The sequence below is a fragment of the Artibeus jamaicensis genome, unplaced genomic scaffold (assembly GCF_021234435.1).
Source record: "Artibeus jamaicensis isolate MK-2021 breed Jamaican fruit bat unplaced genomic scaffold, CSHL_Jam_final contig_889, whole genome shotgun sequence".
In the NCBI taxonomy this organism is placed as follows: domain Eukaryota; kingdom Metazoa; phylum Chordata; class Mammalia; order Chiroptera; family Phyllostomidae; genus Artibeus; species Artibeus jamaicensis.
The window spans coordinates 1,062,178-1,089,092 of NW_026522005.1; the positions used below are offsets into that span (position 1 = coordinate 1,062,178).

At 36.8% G+C, this 26,915-nt stretch overlaps 1 protein-coding gene and 1 long non-coding RNA gene across 4 annotated transcripts in view; one reads left to right on the forward strand and one right to left on the reverse strand.

Annotated features, from left to right (window-relative positions):
• Positions 1–332: 332 nt before the first annotated feature.
• The window catches only part of GABRA4 (gamma-aminobutyric acid type A receptor subunit alpha4), a 67,802-nt gene continuing 41,219 nt past the window's right edge, over positions 333–26,915 (reverse strand). For all 3 annotated transcript variants that reach the window (XM_037141014.2, XM_037141013.2, XM_037141012.2), the window contains one exon: positions 333–866. In XM_037141014.2, coding sequence (XP_036996909.1) covers positions 333–866 — 534 coding nt within the window. The remainder of the gene's footprint in view (positions 867–26,915) is intronic.
• LOC128625805 (uncharacterized) lies at positions 3,546–3,832 on the forward strand. Its single transcript, XR_008389626.1, has 2 exons — positions 3,546–3,635; positions 3,679–3,832. It is a non-coding gene; the product is annotated as an uncharacterized LOC128625805 (long non-coding RNA).

A 26,915-nucleotide genomic window follows, 5' to 3' on the forward strand; every position in this document is an offset into this window, starting at 1 on the left:
CATAGTGTGTATTTGAAAATGTCATAGTTTGTTTTTAAATTTCAGTGCATAAATATGCACCACATATTTCTGATAGCCCTATTTCTCTTGTCTCAACTTTCCAAGATGGTCTGTATTCTGTCTAATTTGAATGCGGAATTGATTCTATTTAAATCATTTTCTGAAATGAAAATTGGCTCATTTTCTCTTCACCGAGGAATTAATTAACTCTCCCAATAACTGGCTTGAATTTTTAAATGGAAAAATTACATAGCATTTTTATTAAAAACATTTAAAAAGACATTCTGCATTAAGTTCATCATATTTTAGGAAACTACTATAGCAAAAAAAAATTACATCAGACTTTCTGATTTCTCCATAGTGTCCTTAGATAAATAAACAACCCAATATACCATGTTAAATGCCCCAAAGGTTACTGGAAAGAGGATGCGAGCATATTTGTCTATTTTACTTGTGCCAGATCCAGAAGGTGGTGGCGCAGAAGGAGGAGTGGCGGCTGACAACTTCCCAGAAGCCCCTATGGTATTAACTGTGGTCTTAATTCGCTCCAGTCTTGATCCAAACACATGATGGGTAAAAGCAGATCCTACTGAAGCTTGCCGGGGCACATACCCAGTTCTACTAGGAGTAGAAAAAGAAGCAGATGGAAGTGCTCTTGCAGCAGATATAGTTTCAGCTGCATTCGCATGGCTGAACGGGTTTGGACTGGAAGCTAAGTAAGACTGCGATGTGGCTTCAGAAGATCCTTGGACAACCACAGAAGATCTGTTCGAATGGTTTCCTACCTCAGTTTTGATGCCAATGTCAGATTCAGAGTGAACCAAGGCATTTGTTCTTTTCCTCATGTTCAGATTGGCATTTGTGTTCTGAAAAGGCATAATAAAAATTGCATTGGTATGTCATTTTATGGAGATGTATACAAAATTTAAATGAATCAAATAATTAAAATGAGTTGTGTCCATAAAAACATTTATTAATATGCTATAATAGCTCATCTCGATGTAAAAGCTTACCCAAAAAAGTGTATATAGATTTGAAATGCTGAATCAAAAAATTTTTTATTTCAAAATGCTATTCATTCTTATAAGTAATTAGAATTTAAATCTATTAAAAGTAAATTAGGCTTTTAGGAGTATAAACTACAGTTACACATTATTTTAAAGGTTCATGATGATAACAGTACAGTTCAGTTTTATCAGAAATAGTATTCTGTGATATGCTGTAAACACTTCAGTGAGCTATGTATATTTTTTTGAGCTATGTATATTTAAACAGGAAGAATCTCATCTATTCTCATGTGTGGATTAACAACAATAACAACCATCCATATGTGCATGACATCCCTTAAAAAATCCAAAAGCTTTCATTTCCAGATCCCTGGGATTTATTTATACAATCTTATATAGGCAATTATATACATTATTATAAATCTAGAAATCCTCACGCATTTTAGATTTTTACCACAATAGTGAAAAAACAAAATAGATTGTAAATAAAATGCTGTCCTAGATATATAAATAGCATCACTATATCACTGTATGCATATCTGAGTTCAAATTATTTACCTATAAAAATGTTTAACTTAATATGGATTTCAGTGTTTTTCCATCAAATTATGTTATGTGTAGGACAAGACTACATTAAAGGCAGATGCATGAAAAATATTAAAATTAATTGTCCTTGTATCTTGACAAGCACAATAAACAACTATATGGCCAACTATAGATTGTCCATACTAGTGAAGAAAGCAAATGCTCAAATGATTCCCTGAATAGTCATGTCTGTCCTTAGATAATAGTTTGATTTTTTTTGCAAAATTTCTGCTTTGTAATCATGCTCATCCTAAGTCAAATTAAGGGTGTATAGTAGTTACTTCCTATACCTTCTCCACCTATCATTTTATGAAATAAATGATGGGGGAGGAGATGCAGAAGTTGAGAGAAGGAGGGAGAAGAACATAAGTATGTGATTATAAGAAGGCAGCCTATAAGAAAGTTCACAGATAATATTAATGCAATTGAGTGTTCACAGATAAATATTTATTCTACAAATATAATCTTTTCTCAATACCGCACTCATGAAGCAGGTTGAAAGTGTTCAAGCCATTTATATGTTTGTGAATTATGACCTCAAGTTTTCTGAGAAAGAAAATAATCCTCACCAAAATGAGAGGGTCTGAGGTTTACAGAGTGTTCTTTCTGTCAGCCTGGAGTGTTGTTCTAAGTAGGTGGTAGTTGAACTCATGAGCAATTGTAGTCTAACATATGGCACCTAATTTAAGTGGAGACAATTTAAACCAAAATTGACATCAACCTAAGAGTTAAATTACCATTATTTACCCTGAATTTTACTCTACAAAGCCCATGTAAACATCACTTAATTGATCTGCAGGGTTTGAGTCCCTTTTTACAGAAAAGGAGAATCATTAATTGATTACTCTAAAATGTAACACACAGGGTAAAAAATATAAAGAAGTTAAGGTATATTCATAACATCTAAAAAAATCTTACACTGTTATTGGTAACATAAAATGAATACCCACACACATGACACAATAAAAATATAACAACTAGACTGAGAAGGAAAGAGAGTGGAATTGCACAAGCAAGAGAGAAATACATATTTTAAACTATGATCAAATATTCGCATACTGCTTTTTCCCACCAGACGTTAGGTCATCCACAGTCTTTAGAAATCCTTCTTTTTCCTAAGGATAAATTCTAAGAATTGGAGACTTTCGTTTCTGGCCAAAATGGTGCAACAGAGACTGAATTTACTCTCCTGCATGAAATGACTAAGAAAACTAGACAAAATATATTTTAAAAACCCTATTTTTGAAAACCCTGGTTATTAGACAACATAGTACCAGAATTGCTGACAGACTCCTGAAATCAAAGTGGCTAGATTTCACAAGGAAAAGTAACAGAGAAGTATATGCCAGAAAAAATAAAGAGCTCCAAAAATTTGAAGATTCCCATTGAATATTTTACTAAGTACGGATCAGATATTAAGTGTGAAGTAACTACTGAAGACTTCAAAAAGAACCACCTGAAAGGATTAGAAGCAGTATCCGGCATACACAAAGCCAGGGATAGTGCATGTTTCTACCAGCCAGATTGGAAAATCTCAACATTCACATAGCATTTTCTAGAGTACTTAGAAGTGCCTTGCGAAGTAAGCTGATCTATTCCTGCCTAATGAATCTTAAAAGTTGAATTAAAATGGCACCAATTCATTCTCCCTCTCCACATTTATGTCCCTTTTTATATGAGTTTCCCTTCTTTCCCATCACGAGCTGGAGCTTATTTCCCTACAGGCTTCCTTATGACTTTCTTTGGCCAACAGTATGTGGTAGAACTTATGGTTTGCCACGTTTGAGTGTTAGTCTTACAAGTCCTTGCTTGCTTTCACTCTCAGAACACTGCCAACAACACTAGAACAAACTTAGTGTTAGGCTAAGCTGAAGGAGAAATCTTTTGGAGTATAATGAGTTATCCTAGTGAGGTTGTCCTGAAGCCAACAGCTAGCTGACCACTAAATTGTTGGGAACCTTACACCTGGCTTCTAGCTAAAAACATTGCATTGATTACAGGAACCTGTGCGCTCCACGAGCCAATCGGCTACAGGTACATGAGGTATGCATGCACTCCACAAGCCAATCAGCTACAGGCACATGAGGTGTCCACGAGTACCAGTTGCACCCAAGTAATCAATAAGCGGGCCCTTCTTTGTCTCAAGCTAGCCAATAGCAAGCAACCTAATCTCCTTCCTCTCCCTCCCCCCCTATATATATACCCAGTTCGGAAAAATAAAGTTTGCAGCTTGATCAGAATCTTTTGTCTTGCTGCCATTCTTCGCGCGCCTCTTGTCCCCCCAACTCATTTGTTCTAGGTAGGTGGTCGAGCCCCAGTTGATTGCTCCGCGGGCCGAGCACTAAATGGGTGAGTTTGTCCCAGCTAAGGGACAATGAACTCACCAGCCAAGCCTAACCAAAATCAACAGTGAATTCTAATTCACTCATAGGGTTGAAAGCAAAAATAAATTATTATATTCCACTTCTTAAGTTTTGTAATTGTTTGTTATGCAGCATTTTTGTGCACTAGATAACATATCTAGACCAATTAAATCAAGGGTCCTAAAGGAAGTATCCCCAAACCTCCTATGAGAAGTTCCCCAGACATTCTGGGATAATTAGAACGCTGGCATGCCAAGAATTCATTGAAGACCATTAGGGGGCCCCATTGCCTAACTCCACATGCTAGTTAAAGAACCATGATATTTTGCCCTTCTCAATTCCAGTCTTAAACAATAACAATATTTTAAAACACAGACAGTTTTTAGTGATCAACTTATTCCAGTTCCTCATGTACAAGAGAGAAAAATTTGAGCAGAAAGGTCATGACTGACTGGAAGTTAAACATTGTTAACATAGAGTATTCTGCCATGTTGTACAGGGTCTTCATGCATAAATGTGGAGGCATTAAAGAATTTAATAAACTAATCCTATCCATATGAGTCACTCGAGTGTTTGTGATAGTCAATTATATTGTAAAAATTATTCAAGACTTGGAAGTCAGAAATGAGTACAGCATGTTTATTCAATGTTATAATGAAGCATTATTTAACAAGTCTATGCAAGGACTATTAAGTCTCTAGGAGAATTTACTTGAGACTGATTTTGCTACTCAATATTGGATTTGAGCCCTAACACTGTGAAGTTACCAAGTTATCTATTAACTTGTAGGTTATTGTCCAGTAGAAAAGGCCACCAAAAGTTATAATTTTGTTGCCCTGTAGGATTTTAAACACTTCCATACTTAACCTAGAGACCTCATTCTGATATTCCCTTTTTTAAAAAGTTACTTCACTAGCTATTAGAAAGATTTTAAACCAGTTTTACCATTTAACTGGTTCCCTGATTAATTAATGAGTTGAACAAAACTTTTCACTTACATGCATTTCATACTTATATGTCATATTTTTGAAGATTTGATAATTTTATTCTGACAACATCTATAATTAGACAAATTATAAATATCAAATAAATATAAGAACAGACTTAAAGAAAATGCTGGAGAGTAAAATAATCCCAAATAAAAAGGGACAGGATCAGTCCATGGTGGCTGATGAATCAATGAAGGAAGAGGATGAAAATGGAAGGAGCAGTGGGGAGATCCAAGATAGTGGAGGAGTAAGTAGATGCTACTCTAATCTCCTCCCAGGACCAATCTGGAATTACAACTAAATTATAGAGAAAGCATCCTAAATAACCAACTGAACATTAGCTGGAGAGAAGCCTTATAACCAAGGGCATACAGAAGAAACCACTTCACCACAACATGACTGGCAGGGAGTGTGGAGATGCAAGAGGGCTGGCTGGGCTCCCACAGGTGGCAACTGAAGATCAGGAGGGTTATTTTAGCAGCCAGGAGGTTCCCCTGAGAAGTGTTCAGTCTAAACCATAAGCTGGGTTCCCCAGCCCACAGCACCAGAGCCAGAAGGGAACCCAGATAACATCCAGCTGTGAAAATCAACAGGAATTTTCTCTGCCAGAGAGAGACAGCTGGAGGCACACAGAGCCTTTTAAAGAGCCAATGTACAAAATTTTATTTGCAGCCACTTATCCTAGGCTCTGGCAGAGCGGGGGCAGAGTGGACTAGAGATGCTTGAGGAGAGTCTGGGTTTGGCAGCTCTCGGGAGAGAGCTGAAGGAACAGTTGACAGGATCTCTGCTGAGTCATTCCCCATACAGCACGAGCCATCTTTCTCAGGAAGGTCACTCCCCTTTAAGTGGTATCAGCTTGAGGAAAAGTAAGAGCTCTGCCTCCATGAATTACTCTGCCCCAGCCTGCAGTGCTTAAGCCAGGCTGGAAATTACTGTTTCATTATATTAACAGCTGGTCAGTCCAATGGCTGATTAGTTTAACAGCTAAAGCAGAAAATACAAAGAAGCAGCCAATATAAGAAGACAAAAAGACATACCCCTAATGAAAGAACAAGAGAATTCTCCAGAAGAAAAACTAGATGAAATGGAAACAAGAAATGAATCAGATAGGGAGTTTGGAGTAATGATGATAAGGATACTCAAAAGCATGAAAGAAGACATAGAAACCATAAAAAAGGACCAGTCAGAAATAAAGGATGTAATATCTGAAGTTAATAATGCTCTGGAAGGAATAAACAGTAAGTTAGATGAAGTATAGGATTGCATCAGTGTTCAGTGAGATAAGGTAGATAAAAACACCTAGACAGAGCAGCAAAAAGAAAAAAATTAAACATGAGGAAAGCCTAAGAAACATTTTGGACAACATGAAGTAGAATAACACCCATATCATGGGAATACCAAAAGGAGAAGACAACAAACCAGGGATCGAGAATCTATTTGAAGGAATAATGACCAAAACTTCCCTAATCTGGTGACGGAAAAAGACACACAAATCCAGGAAGCTCAGAGAATTCCACACAAGTTAGACCCAAAGAGGCCTACACTGAGACATATCATAATTAAAATGACAAGACTTTAAGACAAGGAGTGAATCCTGAAAGTTGCAAGAAAAAATCAGGTAGTTACTTACAAGGGGGCACCAATTAGACTGTGATTTGATTATTCATCAGCAACATTTCAGGCGGGAAGGGAGTACTGTGAAATATTCAAGATGATGAAAAACAAGAACCTGCAACCAAGACTACTTTATCTAGCAAGGCTGTCATTTAAAATTGAAGGATAAAGGAGGAGCTTCCCAGACGAGAAAAAAACTAAAGGAGTTTGTTAACACTGTAAGAGTACTGCAACAAATGTTAAAGGACTAGCTTTAAAAAAAGAAGAAGAAAAGAGAAAGAAAAAAAACAGAGCAAAACAGTCTAACAATAAAATGTCACTACATACTTACCTATCAATAATTACCTTAAATGTACATGGCTTAAAATGCTTTAACCAAAAGACATAGGCTAACTGAATGGATAAGGAAATAAGGTCCATATATATGTTGCCTCCAAGAGACACATCTCAGATCAAAAGATACACACCAACTAAAAGTAAAGGAACAGAAAAAGATATTTCATGCAAATGGAAAAGAAAAGGAAGCTGGGGTAGCAGTAATTATCTCTGACAAAAAAGACTTTAAAACCAAGGCTATAGTAAGAGACAAAGAAGTATACTATATAATAATAAAGACAACAGTCCAACAACAGGATATAACCCAAGTAAACATTTATGCACCCAACATAGGAGCATCTAAATATGTAAAACAAATCTTGATGGATATAAAAGGAGAGATCAACAGAAATACAGTAATAATCAGGAATTTTAAAACACCATTGACTTCAATGGATAGATCGTCCAGACAGAAGATCAACAAGGAGACAGCGACTTTAAACAAGACACTAGATCAAATGGATTTAATTGATATCTTCAGAATATTTCATCCCAAAGCAGTAGAATACACACACTTTTCAAGTGGTCATGGAACATTTTCTAGGATAGACCATGTTAGTACACAAAGCTAGTCACAATAAATTTAAGAAGACTGAAGTCATTTCAAGCATACTCTCTGGCAACAATGCTATGAAACTAGAAATCAATCACAGCAAGAATACTGAAAAACAAGCAAAGACATGGAAGCTAAATAACATGTTGTTAAACAATGAATGAGTCAATAACAAGATCAAGGAATAAATCAAAAGATACCTTGAAACTAATGAACATTAGGACATAACTATCCTAAATCTGTGGGACACTGGGAAAGCAATCCTAAGAGGGAAATTCATAGCATTACAGGCCTACCTCAAAAAAAAAGTAAGAAAGGAAAAGCTCAAATAAAGAGTCTAACTTCATGCTTAAAAGAACTTGAAAGAGAACAACAAACAAAGCCAAAAGAAAGGATAAGGGAATAATAAAGATCAAAGCAGAAATAAATGAAATAGAGGCTAAAGAAATAATATAAAGATCAATGAATCCAAGAGCTAGTTCTTAAAAAGATAAACAAGATTGACAAAACTTTAACCAGACTCATCAAGAAAAAAAGAAAAGGTCCCAGATAAGTAAAATCAAAAGTGAAAGAGGAAAAATAACAACTAACAGCAAAGAAATACAAAGGATTATAAGAAAATATTATGAACAACTACATGCTAACAAGCTGAACAACCTGGATGAAATGGATAAATTCCTAGAAACATGTAATCTTCTAAAACTAGATCAGGAAGTATCAGAGAATCTGAACAGAGACAGATTATACCTAGTGAAATTGAAGCAGTAATCAAAAAACTCCCAACAAATGAAAGCCCTGACTAGTGGCTTCACAGGAGAATATTACCAAACATTCCAAGAAGAACTAACACCTCTGCTTCTCAAACTATTTCATAAAATTCAAAAGGAGGGAAGGCCCCCAAACTCACTACATTAAGCCAGAATTATCTTAATTCCAAAACCAGATAAAGCTACCACTAAGAAAGGAAATTATAGGCCAATAGCTCTGATGAACGTAGATGCTAAAATCCTCAACAAAATCAACAAAATATTAGCAAACTGAATATAGCAATGCATCAAAAAGATCATACACCGTGATCAAGATGGATTTATCCCAAGGATGCAAGGTTGGTATAACATTTGCAAATCAATTAACGTGATTCACCACAAATCACAAATCAAAATCACAAAACAAAATGAGGGATAAAAACCAAACGATCATCTTAATAGATTCAGAAAAAGCACTTGATAAAATCCAGTACCCACTTACAATCAAAACTCTCAGCAAAGTGTGAATACATGGATCAAACCTAAACATAATGAAGGACATATATGACAAACCCATTGCCAGCATCATACTCAATGGGCAAAAAATACCAACACTGCCCTTAACATCAGGAACAAGACAGGGATGTCCTCTTTCACGTCTCATATTTAACATAGTATTAGAAGTCCTAGCAACAGGGATCAGACAAAAAGAAAAAATAAAAGGTGTCCAAACTGGAAATGAAGTAGTCAAACTGTCTTTAGTCACAGATGACATGATTCTGTACAGAGAGAACCCCAAAGATTCCACCAAGAAACTACTATACATCAGTTCAGCAATGTAGCAGGATACAAAATTAACATCCAGAAATCAGTTGCATTTTTACACGCCAATGACAAACTAACAGAAATGGTAATCAAAAAAACAATTCCATTCACATTGCATCAAAAAAATAAAATACCTAGGATAAACCTGACCAACGATGTAAAAGACCTGTACTCAGAAAATTATCAGAAACTGAAGAAACAAATTGAAGAAGATGCAAATAAGTGGAAGCACCTACTGTGTTCACGGATAGGAAGAATTAACATCATTAAAATATCCATCAAGAGTCCAATGATATATTTTGCAGAATGAGAACAAATATTTCAAACATTTATATGAAACCACAAAAGGCCTCACATAGCAACAGTGATCCAGAGAAAGAAGAAAGTTGGAGGTGTCATGCTACCTAATGTCAAACTGTATTATAAGGCCATAATAATCAAAATAGCATAGCACGGGCATAAACACAGACACATGGATCAATGGAATAGAATAAGGAACCCAGAAGTAAACCCACAACTTTATGGTCAATTACTATTTGACAGGGGAAGTAAACACATACATAGGGCTAAAGATAATTTATTCAATAAATGGTGTTGGGAAAGTTGAACAGATACATGCTGAAAAAAATGAAATGACTACTTTCTTACACCACAAACAAGAATAAATTCAAATGGATTGAAGACTTAAATGTTAGATCTGAAATCATAGAAATCCTAGGAGGAAACATAAGCAGCAAAATCTTGGACATTGCTTGTAGAAATTTTTTATCAGATATGTGTCCCCAGGCAAGGGAAACAAAAGGAAAAAAATAAACAAATGGGACCTCATCAAACTAAAAAATTGTGCACAGCGAAGGAAATCATCCACAAAATAAAAGGACACTCCACAGAATGGGAGAACATATTTGCCAATACATCTGATAAGGGTTAATAACCAAATTTTACAAAGCACCTACAAAACTCAACAGTGAAAAAACAAACAATTCAATTAAAAAATTAGCAAAACACCTGAATAGAAACTTCTCCAAAGAGGACATACAGATGGCCAATAGACAGGCATATGAGAAAATGCTCAATGTCACTAATCATTGCGCAGAAAGGGAAACACTTTTGTATTGTTTGTGGGAATGCAGACTGGTGCAGCCACTGTGGAAAGCAGTATGGAGATACCTCAAAAAATTAAAAATGGATCTGCCTTTTGTTCCAGCAATCCTGCTTCTGGGACTGTATCAGAAGGAACCCAAAACACTTAATTTGAAAGAACATAAACACCCCTGTGTCCATTGCAGCATTATTTACAATCTCCAATAGATGAAAGCAGCCTAAGTGCCCATCAATTATTGAGTGGATGAAACAACTACAGGACATTTACATGATAGAATACTACTTCACCATAAAAAAGAAGAAAATTCTATCCTTTGCAACAGTATGGATGGACCTGGAGAACATCACACTAAGTAAAATAAGCCAGAGAAAGACAAATACCATATGATTTCACTCATATGGAATATAATAAACAACCAGCCAACAATGAGAATGGGAACAGGATCAAAGATGGAGAGCAGGAGGATAGCTAGTGGTGGAGGGAGGGTAGGGAGTGGGGGATTACTCAAAAAGGAAAAAGAACTCATGGACATGGACAACAGTGTGGTGGTTGCTGGGGGGACAAGGGTATTAGGTGACTAAAAGGTAATGTAAAAAAGTACAAAAAATATTTTTAAATGAAAATGGAGGGAAGAGTATGAAGTATTGCCACTGGGATTACCAACTGAAAACAAAGATCAAATCTTCTTATTTCCAGTTTAAAATTACCAGCAAACTTTTACAGCATAAAGACTATCTTTTTTAAATGGGAGGGAGGTGGGGAGCATAGGGCGGGGTGGGCTGGGATGGGAGAAATAGAAAACTGTACTTGAAAAATAACTAAATAACATTTTTAAAAAAGACTATCTTTTTAATCATTATACAGTAATGATCACAGCAGGCACCTACTTTATTTTTAAATAAATTGAAATAAAATGGATATAGTACAGAATCAAGATTCTTTTAAATATGTTTTATTGATTATGCTATTACAGTTGTCCCATTTCCCTCCTTCATTCCCCTCCACCCTGCACAGCTTCTCCCACCCACATTTCCCCCTTTAGTTCATGTCCATGTATCTTAAGTTCTGTATCATTTACATTTCCCATACTATTCTTGCCCTCCCCCTGTCTATTTTCTACCTACCATCTATGCTTATTCTCTGTATCTTTTCCCCCTTCTCCTCCTCCCACTCCCCTGTTGCTAACCCTCCATGTGATCTCCATTTCTGTGGTTCTGTTCCTGTTCTAGCTGTTTCCTTAGTTTGTTTCTGTTTTAGGTGTGGTTGCTAATAATTGTGAGTTTGCTGTCATTTTACTATACATGTCTTTTATCTTCTTTTTCTTAGATAAGTCCCTTTAACATTTCATAAAATAAGAGCTTGGTGATGATGAACTCCTTTAACTTGACCTTATCTAAAAAGCACTTAATCTGTCCTTCCATTCTAAATGAAAGCTTTGCTGGATAGAGCAATCTTGAATGTAGGTCCTTGTTTTTCATGACTTGGAATACTCCTTTCCAGCCCCTTCTTGCCTGCAAGGTCTATTTTGAGAAATCAGCTGACAGTCTGATGGGAAATCCTTCGTAGGTAACTGTCTTTTTATGTCTTGATGCTTCTAGGATTCTCTTCATTTTTATCTTGGGTAATGTACTTATGATGTGTCTTGGTGTGTTCCTCCTTGGGTCCAACTTCTTTGGGACTCTCTGAGCTTCCTGGACTTCCTGGAAGTCTATTTCCTTTGCTAGATTGGGGAAGTTCTCCTTTATTATTTGTTCAAATATGTTTTTCATTTGTTGCTCTTCCTCTTCCCCTTCTGGTACTTCTATAATTCAAATGTTGGAACATTTAAAGATGTCCTGGAGGTTCCTAAGCCTCTCCTCATTTTTTTTTTTAATTCTTATTTCTTCATTCTTTTCTGTTTGGTTGTTTCTTTCTTCCTTCTGGTCCACTCCATTGATATGAGTCCCAGTTTTCTTCACATCACTATTGGTTCCCTGTGCATTTTGCTTTATTTCACTTAGTTTAGCCTTCATTTGTTCATCTAATTTGCAACCAAATTCAACCAAATTCTGTGAGCATCCCAATCACCAGTGCTTTGAACTGTGCATCTGATAGGTTAGCTATCTCTTGGTCACTTAGTTGTATTTGCTGTGGAACTTTGATCTGTTCTTCTGTTTCAGCAATTTTTTTAATCTTATCGTGTCTGTTACATACTGAAGGGCAGAGCCTTAGGTGTTCACCAGGGTGAGGCAACCCAGTCTCTGGGTTGTGATGTTGTTTGTGGGGGAGGTGTCTGAGAGGGAACAATGGTGCTAACTCTGCTCTCTGTCAGACCTCAGTCCCTGCCACTGCTTTTCACAAACAAACTGGGCCCTTCTGGTGCTGGTTCCCGGGTGGGTGGGCTTGTGTACATTCTAGGACCCTGTGGGTTTCTCTAACGAACTCTCCTGTGAGGCTGGGAGTCTCTCCTGACACCTCAACCCTCACAGGTGTTTTTCAATCAGTGTTTTGAGGTTTTATTTCCCAGTGCTAGGACCCTGAGTTGCACGGTCTGTCTCACTTCCCAGTTATCTGTATGCGAATGTGGGACTGCTGCCCAGTCAGCCAGCCACCTGGCGTGCAGTGCCTCGCTTCACACTTGCTCCCTTGCTGGGTCTACCCATTGCCACCCCAAGCCCAGGGTCTTCCAACTGCTGCCTGGATGCCCAGGGTCTGCTCGCTGCCATCTTGTGTGCCTGGGGTTCCCTGGGCTCCCCGTGTCACCGCTTCTTGTGCCGAGACCCCTCTCTGCCCAGCCGCCCAACTCCACCCTGCCTACTGGTCTGGATGAATGTGTCCATTTCAGCTCCTTGGCTGTCCAACTTCCATACAGTTCAATTTTCTGTCAGTTCTGGCTATTACTTTGTTTCTAAATTTTTGTCATCCTTATTTTGGTTGTGTGAGGAGGCACAGTGTGTCTACCTCCTCCTCCATCTTGGCCAGAAGTTGTCAAGTTTTTTTTTTTAATTAAGAAAATTAAAGAGGAAATGTAAAAAAAAACCTTCAAGGAGACTAAATGGTAATGAAAAAATACAATAAAAAATAAAGAATAAAAACTAAAAATAAAAAAAACTTTCTATTTGACCTTCAGATTGGTATTTCTTGTTTGTTTATGGGACAGATTTCTAGACTATTGTAGATAGTGTCTAGGGAACAAAACTTATCCTGACTTAATCCCAAGCGTAACTAAGAGTACCTACAAAGTCTCTCAATGCTGTATATAGCATAACTTATAAAAATAAAAGCAGAATCACACTGATTTGAGGCTTAAATCTTTGCTCTTTGCCAAGCAACCAAATGATACTCCAGTTATTTTGCATCAATGTTGAAAGGTCTACTATGTAAAGAATTTATCATTTCCCATGGTGACAAACCACAAAAGGATTAAGATATCTGCTGACCTGCCCTGGCTGGTGTAGCTCAGTGGATTGAGTGCAGGCCTGTGAACCAAAGGATCATGGTTTGATCCCCAGTCAGGGCACATGCCTGGGTTGCAGGCCAGTTCCCAGCAGAGGACGCATGAGAGGCAACCATACTTTGCTATTTCTCTCCCTCTCTCCTTCCCTTCCCCTCTAAAGATAAATAAAATCTTTATTAAAAAAAATCTGCTGACCTATCTGGCAAAGGACTCACAAGGAATAATATTCCCACAGTCTTGGAGTTTTGAAACAACTAATGCGTCAAAGTGATGTTATGTTTCATGCAGCATGCAGAGATGCCCCATCAATATTCCGCAGACACTCAGTGGTGACAAACAAGAAAGTACCTCAGCCTCAGCCTCATTTGAATTTTAAAAAATTATTTGGTTTGAAATCATTTTGTCATTAGTCACAATAGCCTGAAGCAAGGAAACTGGTGGGACAGAGATGTGAGGGGGCAGATTCAAACATTACCAACAAATTAAAGCAGCAACAGGCAAACAGGAGCCAGTCCAAGCAATTCGTCAATTAGGACTGTGATCTGACACAATTTCTAAAGGAGTATTATCAACTGCAAAAAAGAAAATTCATCTACACTTATTATTCAAGCCGCAATGAGATAGAGTGACTAACACAAGTTTGTAGAACACAAGCTACATTTATATTGCTCAGTTGAGAAGGTAATGAAGTTTAATAAAATGTAATTTAACTCTTCTAAATTAAAAACAAACAAGGCTAATAATGAACAGGTTTATCTTCTGGAATATCAATGAGTCACATACAAAAAAACCCCAATAATGTAAAGACATTTATTCAAGGCCATTTTGACAGGGCTTCAGGGGTTAGCCACACATCTTACTTGATGAGGAAATAAACAAGGCGCTGCAGCTGAAACCAGACCCCAAAGTAATAATTTACTGAGGACTGTCAGTAGTGTTTAAAAAGATAGAAGTGAAAAGCACCCTCTTCAAAAAATGCTAAATATTTCATAAATTGTTACCAAGGGACTCTACCATACATCACACAACAAAATGCACTAACAAAAATGCTGATTTCCCTATTTATTGTATTCCATTTCCTCCCAACGTTAGCTTCTAATTCAATGTTTGTATTTCCATAAGCTATAGAAATATCACTTTCACTATCAGTCATTGAAATAAGAAGTTTACGTCTTCAATTTTGAATTACCAGAGAACAAAGTCTTAAAGAGTTCATTCATTTCCTACTTACATATTTAGAAGTTGAAATGTAAAATATTAGAATTTCTTGAAGATATGGAATTTTGTGGTTAATTATGTTATAGGGATTTTTGTCAGTGCTTTATATATTAAATATGTGTCTCTAGTAAAATAAATCTCTTTGTCAGAGACTTCACTAGTCAGAGCCGAAGTTCTAAGTTTGATCAAATGGACTTGACCTGAGTGCTACCTGGATTTATACTCCCCATTCCTGCCAACATAACCCTGGAGAGTGCAGAGGGCAAAGGACATGCCACTCACTTTCTCCAAATGCAAACACTAAGCTGAATGATTCTTTTCTTGCTCCATTTTGAAAAACAGCACAGGAGTTATTCCAAGCATTTATATGAATAAATACTTGGGGTTAGTTAAAAACTCAGTCTCAGGCTCTCTGTGCAGGAAAGCATACTCATTATTTATGCTATTGTTATTGTTAGTGGTCCCGGTTCGGAAATTGCAAAACATAGGCGAAATGGTTAGGATTGTGGGTCCCCAAATCGGACAGACTCAAATACCAAATTTGCTATTTATTAATCATGACATATTTGGCAAGTGTTTAACCTCTTAAAACCTCAAAGTCCTGCTAAAATAGAAGTAAAAATGAATAAAGATAATACATGTACAAACTGAATACAATGTCCAGCACATAGCAGGCATCAAATAAATACTATATGAAAATAATCCAGCAGAGGACAAATAATAAGATTAAGCCCCAAAAGGAAAATGTGTATCACTCATAAATCATTACAGGAATAAAATTTTAGAAGGCATTTTTATATATATTAAAATATGGGCTTCATTCCAAATAATAAAAGTAGAGAACCACTGAAACCAAAGACAGTCTGTGGTGAAATGAACCACAAAAAGGATATTAATGGCTGAAAAGAGAAATAATTATTAGTAAATAAAAAATGCAAATATTTGAGGAAATACAAAATGCAATAGCAAAATCAAAATGCATAGTGGGCACGGTAAAGGTGGCAATTAACAGTGGAGCAAATCCTATAACTTAAATTGCAACACACACATAAAACACTCTTCTATGAAAAAAGTAGCAACAGCAAAATCAGCAACAACAGTTAACTTTTACTGAGTGGTTCTTCTGTACCTGGCACCCAGCCAATGTGCTTTCAGCCATGCTCCATGGAGGGAAAATGAGAGCCGTAGTGTCTCAATGTCCAAACACGCCATGGGGGTTATATAAGAAGGGCATTTTGTTCATTATTTTATCAGATTACCAGTCAGCCTCTGTGACTTTTCCAGCTGTCAGTGAAGTCTAGGGACTGGCAATCCGGAAAACAACAAAGACTGGGAGAACTGTTGTCATCCAAGGCACAAGGTGGTGTTCACTCCTCATTATGCTATGAAAAGACATACCTAGAATATTGGCTCATGGTTAGAAATTCGGCAAACCCAGTTTCTAAATATATAGGAATGTTAAAGGGAATGGTATATGTGAAGATAGTTGTCTGGCACTATGGTGTCAACTCTTCTTTCATCTCTTATTTCAATTAATTAAAATTACTTTCTTCCACATACAAATCGAAAGCAGAAAATGAGGCAATGAAGGGGATCAAACTGGAGATAGTAGAAAGCAACAAATGTCAAAAAAGACAAAAAACTGAAACAGTAAGAGGTTTTAATCACTGCGATAGACTGGATTGTGTACCTTAACAATTCATAGGCTGGAGTCCTGATGCCTCCTGCCCCCATGTGACTGCATTGAAGATAGGATCTTCAGGGAAGTGATGAAGGTTAAAGGAGGATGTCATAAAGATGGAGCCCTGATTAGAAAGGACTGGTATATTCATGAAAGCGGAATACATCGGAGAGCCCTTCTCTGTGTCATATGGGGACACAGCAAGAAGGCAGCCGTCTGCAAGCCAGGAAAAGAGCCCTCACTAGAGTCCAAACCTGCTACAACTTTAGGAAAACTTGAGCTGGAACTTAGTAACCTCTGAAACAATATGAAAATTAATTTTGTCTCTTTAAGCCATCCAACCTATGTTATTTTGTTATGGCAGCTTTAGCAAACTTAGACAATAGTCTAATTGGAGTAAAACTAAATTTAAAAAACATATTTCAAAATAATGTTATGTTTACTAACCTTTTCATAGGGAAAAAAAGAAATAAAACCTAAACAAACTTGCAACTTTCTCTTTTCAGATATTTTCTCTTTGTTTCTAGTCTGCTCTGTTCGCTTTTCCCCACTGAGGGACTATATTTTTCTGATAACCAAAGCCTAGGCAGAGTCAAGATAAAAGACAGGCAGAAACTGAGATGCTTTGTGCAAGAATTAAGCATTGATTTATTTATAATATTTTTAGTTGTCTTTGATCAGTGGAAATGCTTTTATATCCACTAGGAGCATCTACAGCCTCTGCCTAAACCACCCAAATTGTCTCAATATAACAACCTTCCAGGATACCTCAAGTTATTCAGTTTCTCTGCATATTCCAGTTTGGACTTAGCTCCAGATCCTTCTTTAACTACCCAATATTTTTCCCTAAATATTTTTGCCTCCCTTCAGATTATGACTTTATGTATACCTTGTGTATGTTTAAGTATGAATGTGTGTACATGTGTTTTGGATTTCAGAGCATGTATTTTTTACATATTAGAGAAATGTCATCAAGACAACATAACTTTTCACACTTTATATTAAAAATATTTTTAATTCTTAAGAGTAGAGTTAATATATATGTAGATATCTGATAAAACATTGTAAAAGGAATCTTACTAGGGTTTTAAATCCCTAACTTAGGTGGTTAAATAAATTCATTTTCTTGAAGCATCCACATTGTATGAAAATGGGTTTTTCCGTTTCAAAACATTCTGAAAATTACATTTAAACTTAGCAAACTCTTGTACAATGTTTTTCTTCTTAATAAAGACTTGATATGATGTGATCATAAGGAAATTGTGCTATGATAAATAGCGATCCAGAAAACCTTAGATCCACGCCAACATTATAGGAGGCTAGCACAGCACGTAATCTGAGTCACAATTTTATCTGCATCAGCAAAGGCAACAGGGGTACTGTGTAAAAAGCAATAATTTATCAAAACCAGATCCTCAGTATATTTCCGCTGGGAAGAAAATTTCACAGTCCAAACATTATCAGCCACAATCCCTTGTAAAATCTTAGCCATGCAGCAGAAGGGAATCTTTGATGAGCCAACAACCTCACTTAAAGCAGTCTGAGTTACTTCGGAATATTGGCCAATGATTGCCTACTGAATCAAAACATTTATAATACACTTATCAAAATCTTTAATAGATTCATTTTAGAGGGAAAAAGCTGAAGTCCTATGTTTTACCTCTTGTTGGAATAGAAGGTCCACAATTAAACTTACAGCCCATGAAGGACTTACTGAAGACATTGATTCACCCAACTAAATCACTCATTCACAAATATGTATTGAGTGTTCCACCTTTAAACTTATTTCACTGGGCATTGGGAGTACAGAGATGAAACACAGTTCTTTAAATTTCTTGCAGAAATTATAAAAGTTATAATAATCAATAAGTGCTATAAAGCAAAGTTAGATAAATTAAGGAGTACATTACCTAGCATGATGACTAGGAAAGCCTGTTTGTGGAAGTGACATGTGATTTGCAACTATCAGGATCAGGTAACTAAGTCTTAAGCAGGTGAAAGGACTGTGGGGAAAGAGAAGCATCTGGTGGTAGTGGGCACAGTTTTCAAAGATTTCCCTTAGTAGTATAAAGATAAGGAAGACCAATAATCCGTGTCAGTTAAAATTTAAGATCTCTTTAGGATATTCTAAATCTGCCTTTTCTCATTTCACTCTTATTTTCTTTTGAAATGGGCCATTAAGTCAATGCTTTACATTTAGGGACTACTCTAACATAATTAATGTCAGATACTAGCACTTGCCAGGCAGAAATCTTGAATCTATCTCTACAATTTATTGAACACTTACTGTAGACCAACCACTACACTAAATGGTTTCCACAAATAGCCTCACATAATGTTTGCAACCACCAAGGAGATATTATTGATATTCTAATTTTTCCCATGAGGACATTGAAGCCTACAAAAGTTGAGTACCTCTCCGAAGGTCAGATAATTAAAATGAATTAGCGTCATGACTTGAATCCCAAATCCACACTTTAACCACTTCAGGAGGCTGTTTGTAATAGCAAATACATGTGTTAAAGGGATTGAAAGAACACAGAAAAGCATTTACCTGAAAAATATATATAACAACCCAAACCAAGTAAGTGACATTTACAAACATTTTAATTTTTCAGAATAAAATCAAAATTGGAGTTGATTTATTAAGTTTCTTTTATAACCTAGAAACTGTATTATTCCTTTAGTCACATTATCTCATACATACACATGAAAAACCCTTCTGATTAATCCTTCCTTTCCAGTATAAGTGAAAACTGCACTAGAGTTTTTCTAAATTGTTCTTGCTCCAATTCATTTTAATATTCTTCCTATTTTGGGGGGTGCTTGGTTGTCCTATGTGCTTACAGCTATTAGTTTGTTTCCTAACTATGTTCTACATTCAGGAATAAATGAATATTTACAAATAAGCCTGCATTACATTATTTATTCTACAGAAAATTTTATTTTAATAAAAAATACAATCCAGCTGAGCAAACTTTTTTGAAGAAACCCATTCAAGTTGTTGTAAAAATGAATTAACATCACCAGTCAAAATTGGAATTTTTTATATGATAAAAATATTTTATGATGTTCTTCTGTTAGAGGGAAGCTGTGCCCCAACTTTCTTTTATAAATTTTCCCTTAAGTTTGAATATAATCTTTCAAAGATGTTTAAAAATTGACTATTCAAACAGATGCTAAACCTGAAACATTTTCCCCCTGATGTATAGGACTGTGCAACTTTGACTTTAATTGTAACCCAGGAAAAGTATCAACATAAACACTAACTTTTGTTTTTGACTTGAGAGTTACTCTTAAACATGCAACTACCTACAAATAATTAATGTTAATGAAGTTCAACAATGCATGTTCCAAATTATACATCATGTAAATGTGTGTACACATTTGCACACAGCAGAAGAGGACTCGTGAAGCCACATATTGGGCAGTCTCTGATATTTTCAGTCAATCCCCTTCTCCGCTCTTTACAAATGGAAGCACAGTTGACTGGTATAAAGCCTATGTTGAATTATCCTGTTTAAACAATTCATTACAAATCTACTCAATCTACAGTAAAACAGCACATAAAGTCAGCAGAACAAATTGATATTCTACCATGACACGGGTTGGTGGCTCTTATATTGTCCAACAGACAAACCTCCAAAGAGCTGAAGCCACTTTGGTTTCTCTTCAGGAAGTAATTTGACTTGTCCTGAGGACTAGGACCTTGTTATCAGCTGTAGTTTCCAATGGGCATTATCAAAACCATTCAACATTTAACAAGGCTGTCATGCTGAAACAGCTGTTCGTCCAAAGTGAAATTGTTAAAACTTTATCTGAGCCTAGATAATTCTACTTGAGCAAGAAAATAAGGTATGAGACTAATCTGCATGTTGTACCACTTTAAAACAAGAAAGCCAATTTTGCACTTCAGTAAAGGCAGATTGCAATTTTAGGATGAATTGAACCAGTAGCTGAGTTACAATTTATGGCAAATGGCTCATGAGCACATTAATGTACATCACCAAGATGACTGCTTCAGCCAACCAGACCAGAAACTGGGAGACCCAAACATCCGCTTAGAAACAAGGGAAATGTGCCCTCTATACAAGTCTTCAAACAAATCTTAAAACCCAAAGCTACCAAATACCTACCTTCATTATTATTCTTATGTATCAGTATTTTAGTAGTTAAAAAATGAAATCAGAACCATAGCTTCTGAAATCATATTGATTCAAGATTTTGACTCCGCTAAATACTAGCTATGAGACTTGGAGGAAATTATTTAGCCTCTCTGTGCTTCAGATGTCTCTTGGGTAAAACAAAGATAATACAAATAACTACTTCTTAGAGTTATTTATGGAGTTGGGTCTGTAAAGTGTATAACAGACTACCTAGAATATAGTAAGTAATCCATAGTTGTTATATATTATTATATTGTTGTCACTTCATATTCTAAGATATGTAGGTAAGTCCCTGTGAGGTAAAATATTGCTATATAAGTTCCCATTAATTCTATAATCAGATATTCAGTGCATTTTTCAACAGAAATAAATGTTAAAGGAACACTGTAACTGTCAAATGTTGGAAATGTATGGGAACCCTACATTTTTTGCTTTGTTCAAAATTCATCTCCTTTTCCATTCCTAGGAGAAGATAGCCCAGTCCATTTCTTGGAGCAGTGCTAAGCACTAACTAAAAACTAATTTGCCCAGATCTGCCAGTTGAGAAATAGATAATTAAGGGCTCCGATTTAAAATATTTCCTTCTGGACTGATAGATGTTTAAAGACAGGAATAAAACCAGGAATCCTATAGATACTGTTCTACTTAAGTATATTAGCAATTTAAAAAATGTTTGCACTGTATCAACATATTATGTACTTAAATTTCTGTCAGTTTATAAAAAAGCAAATGAAAATATCATCTCCACTAATTTCTTGAACTTTGACCCCTTCCAGTTGCTACTCTCTAACATTATAAATGTGGAGGGGGGGGGTTGTCTACACATACTCTTCCCGCTTTTCATTTGTCATTTATTCTTCAACGCATTGTTCTTTTATTTCCCTTCCCATCTTTCCCTTAAAACTCTTTGTAGATTATTCCAATAGACTATTTTTAAAGTCTGATTTACATACTGCCGTAGCATAATCTACCACTATTGATCATTTCTTTCTTCTTCAAAGTTTTCCCCACAAGTTCCACAATCTAGTACTGTTCACCTTATCCTTCTCAGTCTCCAGCGTGGGATGCTTCTCCTCTACTTAACCTTAAATGTTATCTTTCCATTGGGTTCAACTCTTACACACCTCAATTTTCTCAGTCTTCACATAAACAAACCATCCAGTGACTTGAATCGCCATCTTTACTTCAATATCACAAACTCAATGTTTACTTCCCAACTTTTTCTCCAACCTGAAGACCCATATGTCTATCTTGACATTATTCAGATGTAGTAGAGGAACACCAAACTTTTACTTTGTTCCATTGCCCATCCACCCATTTATTTATTAAATTATTCAACAAATATGTATTGAGAGCCTATTTATATGTCAGGTACCGATCTTAGTTCTGATGATACAAAAATGGGGAAAAGCCCCAAATTTCTACCCTTATGACGCAGTCTTGCCCCCATTCAAAGTCTAATTTATGTACAAATATATTTATATTCAATGAAACAGTATCTTTATCCAAATAAATACATACCTCATGCTGTATTTTAGATCTTAGACACCAGCACACTATCCCGCTACCTTTCCAAGCCACACAACTCCAGCAATTCTTACTTCCTTCTTCCTTACTCATTTCCCCTAATCTCAGTACTTTCCATATTGACATATTTTTCTATCGTCCCCACAGTGGGAGAGTTCTGAGGCATGTTCCACACATACCCTGGGAGAGTCTCTAGCATGATGAGTGTGCCGTGGCAAATCTGCTGATTGATCACAGTTTATTGGATTTTCTTCCTTTCTATCCCACTTCCCTTACAATTCTTCTTGAGATCACCTCAAATATAAATTGCTTGCACACAAATCCTTGCAACAGTGTCAGCTTTGGAGGAAAGCCAATGAAAACACCTTGATTCCAGCCTCGATGTCTTCACTTATTTCTGCAAGTGTGAGCTCTACTGTCTTGCTGGGTCTTTGCACATTTTCTTCCCACTGCCTTCTTTCCCTCATCACCTTTGTCCCCCTTTCATGTTCTCTAAGATAGTACCGAGTCCCTGCTTCCCCTGTGAAGTGTAACCTGACATCACCACCACCCTCATTAGAATCCCTACACCCCCACCCCCAACAGAGACACTAAATCCAGATTGTTATATCTTCATACAGCTTCTTAGGCTTTTTCCTAGCTCAGCATGTAGCACACTGTAGTACATGCCCCTCCAGATTACACATTTCTGTGGGGCTACAGTAGAGTCTTTCTGTTTTCCTTCCCTTGCTGACTAGCACAGCACCAAGAAGTATTCACTAAAAATAAGTCAAATGAATAAGTAATAAATAAATGATGAGTAAACTGTATTGAAATAATCAACACCAAAATCATCCTCTCCTGTACACTCAAAAAAGCAAAAACAAGCCTCACACAATGTGTCTCAGGAGGTAAGTAGTTTGGCAAAGCTACATAGCCAAAAGCAGCACTTTTAAATCCACTTGCAAACCAAATGACACTCATTTGTTCTACCCAGATTATACTTCCTGGGCCACTACAGTAGTTAATGGACTGTTTAATGAGTCGATCCTGGAATATTAACTGATAACCAGAATTAAATGCTTTTCCTCTCCTATTTTATACATCTTCCTGTTTAAAGGTATGAGTAAGTTTTTTGAAAGCACCTAAAAAATAAAAGTATGACTGAACGATTGTTACTGAGCAGAAGAGAGTCACCTCCTGGACTGACGTCCCCCTTTCCCTGTCCTCTGCTTGCTGCACAGAACAAGCATAAGGCCCATGGGCACCAACCTGCCTCCCCAGGAACAAAGTGATGAGAAATGTGAGCTTCTCCTTCTTCACATGGCTGGAAACACATAGTCTGTGGCTGAAATAGCTTGTTTAACAAGGGCTGGATTTTTCCTCTCAATCATAGTTCTAACGCTATCAGTTATTGAAAAGCTGATTTTCAAAGCACACACTAGAACAGCTTTTCTGTACAGCTGCAATGCTATTTAAATCTCCCATGAATATATCCACAAACCCAAGAAAATTCTAAGCTGTAATATGTCTCTTAGAAGGGACATAGTATATAATAAGACCTTATGGGGAAAATTCAAGGAAGTGAAATCTGGCCATTAACTGTAATACAAAATTATAACATCAGGCATATGGCTTCTATTCCCCGGTGCTAAAGAACACCTAAAATCAATCACTGTGTGGAAGGTGGGACTGCAGGCTCTTTTGTGAGATTCTGACAGACCTTAGTAGTCTGCTTGGAGTCATTCTTTAATAGACATGAGAAATGTGGATAAATGCTGCACCTTCTGCTGTGATGAGCTTGAAAGCAGATGCAGAATAAATAATAAAGACAATGCTTTGGAGAAACAGATGCATGGAAGACACAGATCATCCTTGACAAGAACTAACTCCTTACCCCAAGCTTCTGCTCCACAAAAATCTCAAGTCCGATCTGTAGTACTACTGTGGGAGAATTCCCAGGAGCCCCACTTGTGATCTTGGCAACACTGATGTCACGCTTTAATCTCATGCAACCAGCCATATCATTCTCCTGCTGTGATCAAACAGTCTCTCTGCAACAGTTTAGGTGCCTCTGTAGCATTTTATAATGCTGAAACTTCTTTGAATTTCATCAAAGTGAAAACTTTTAGACTCTAAGCTGCTACATTGCAGTCTGAGTTTCCTTCATTTAAGACATTCAGTTTCATCAAATTACCTACCAAATGAAATTATACTGAGCATGAATCACTATTATAAATATTTCCGAGCCATTCACTTGGAGGCTATGGATGAAAACAACTTGACTACACTTCAGAATGTTCACTGAAATCATTGACCAATGAAAAGCCATGATGAGAATCGTTCTGTGCCCCATCAAGTAATTGTGTAGCCATGTGGTTCATTTCTACTATCTATTAGCTCCCAATATAATTGGCTTTCCAGGCTGGGGCTAAATGAATACTTGCTAGATTACTGATTCACTCCAAATTAAAAAAATGCCATGGTATCCTATGGATTTGATCATTGTAAGATATCAAACCTATCGCAATGCCTGGCTCAAATTACATGCTCGACAGATATTTGTTTAATGAATAAATAAATGAGTATGCATAAATTGATATCCTATTATTTATGAAAAACTTACCAAACACCTGTACATTGAAAATTCCACACACACACATCTTGAGTCATCATTTGACCACAAAGCATGAATAAAAAGCTCAACAGGGCCAAAGAAATATGGGCTCTAATCCATACTCTAAAGCACTGTGCAATTAATACATGAAAATGTAATGCCATTTTGAGTTCTAGTTGTGCTGTGGGAGGCTGCTGGTCCCTCGGTTTTAAAATACTTTCCCAGCTTACTAAAATTAGAACTCTCTTTCTCACGTTGTTCTTTCCTTTGTTTCCATAGGAAACAGTGACTTCCAGGCATCCAAGATGACACAACATAGATTGCCAAATTAAATGCCACGCTGCAGTTGCCAAGGAGATAATGTATGTCATTCCTACAAATAACACGTTGTTCATGCCTTCATTTCCTTTATCTAGCTTTTTAAGATTTTCTTTGCCTGAACAGAATTCAGATAATGTTCACTGCAAAATGATGGAAACATTGCTTTTTTTAAAAGTGTTTACCCCATTTCCCAAAGCACTTCATCTCATCACACACGCCGTCTGTGGAAGGTCTGAGCATATTTTATGCCGATTTTGGAACCAGTGATTCAGCAGTTTTCACTGGGGAAAAAAATGCATCCTGATTTCTGTCTGCTTGCGTTCTAAGTAAAGGTCCAATTAAGTCCACACCTGGCACTAACATATTCCAGTTTAAAATGGCCCACCATGAAAGCAGCTGCACTCGGGTGAATTTACATAGGAAGGAATGGAGTAAGCAAGCAAAAAAATGGAAGAAGGAAGGAAGGAAGGAAGGAAGGAAGGAAGGAAGGAAGGAAGGAAGGAAGGAAGGAAGGAAGGAAGGAAGGAAGGAAGGAAGGAAGGAAAACATGTGTATTGAACACCTACAGTATGGTACATGAAACACCTGTAAGATACAGAGAATTCAAGAAATTTAAGATCCTGACTGACATCATTCAACTGGCAAGAGTTTGAGTAAGTATTTCAACTCCAGTATGCCTGATTGAAAAGCATGTGCTTTCCAGGTGTCTAGTGCTGCATAACAGACCACCCTAAACAACCATGGCTTCAAGTCACAACAATCATTTTAACATTATCTTTTGTGGGTTAGGGGGTTAACTGGACTCAGCCAGGTGGCTTCCATTCAGGGTTTCTCATGTAATTTTAGGCAGAGTGGCTGAGACTGCAGTCGCCTCGAAAGTGTCCTCATTCACATGCCTGGCAGTTGATAATGGGCTGTCAGCTGGAACACCTTACCCGTAGCCTCTCCATGGGACATGGATTTCCTTACAGTAGGAGTGTTGGGTCCAGGAAATGGGACCCAAGTGGGCCAGCCTCAAAGTCACACAGCACCAACTTCACTGTGGTCACAAGCCCACTCCAACTCAAAGGTGAAGGAACATAGTCTCCACTTCCCATTGTAAGAAATGCATGTGTTGGCCAGTGGGACAAGGGTGGCCTTACTCCAGTCATCTTCAGAATTGTTTTCTGGCACAAGACATTTTTGGCAATATCCAGTAACACCTCAAATGGCCTGAAATTCAGGTTTCCCAGGCTCTAGTTGTCTGCTTGGTGGAGTAATTATGAAGGAAACAGTTAAAAATGATCAGTCTAAAAAGAGGAATGGAATAATTCTTAATGTCATCTTGATGAATTGTAGAAAACTGAACATGGAAATTAAATTTTGTAATGAGCTTCAGATTAAATTTGGTGTGCATTGTCAATTTCCAAAGCATTCAGATATCATGACCAACAGCACTAAAACTGTACTGTGGCATATTCATATATGTTACACTACATAATACAATCAAAAATTGCTTTTATCTAATTCAGCTTTTTGGTTCTTTGAGTATCTAGATAAATGGGAGTTTCCCACATTAATTACAGGTATAGCTGGTCAGCATGGGGAATGCACATATGAAAACTGTAACGCCAAATGAATTGCTGTTACAAGGAGTAGCACAGGCCACTTGGAGCTATGTTCTTTTCATCTTCATCTATCACCTACACTCAATATATCAGAAGGCTTCTGGCTAATATCTTTATTTTCTCAGCACTCTTTAAAATTGTTCTGATACTGAACCCAGTCCATCCAGGACCATGAACCCATCCAGCTAATCTGAAATAGCC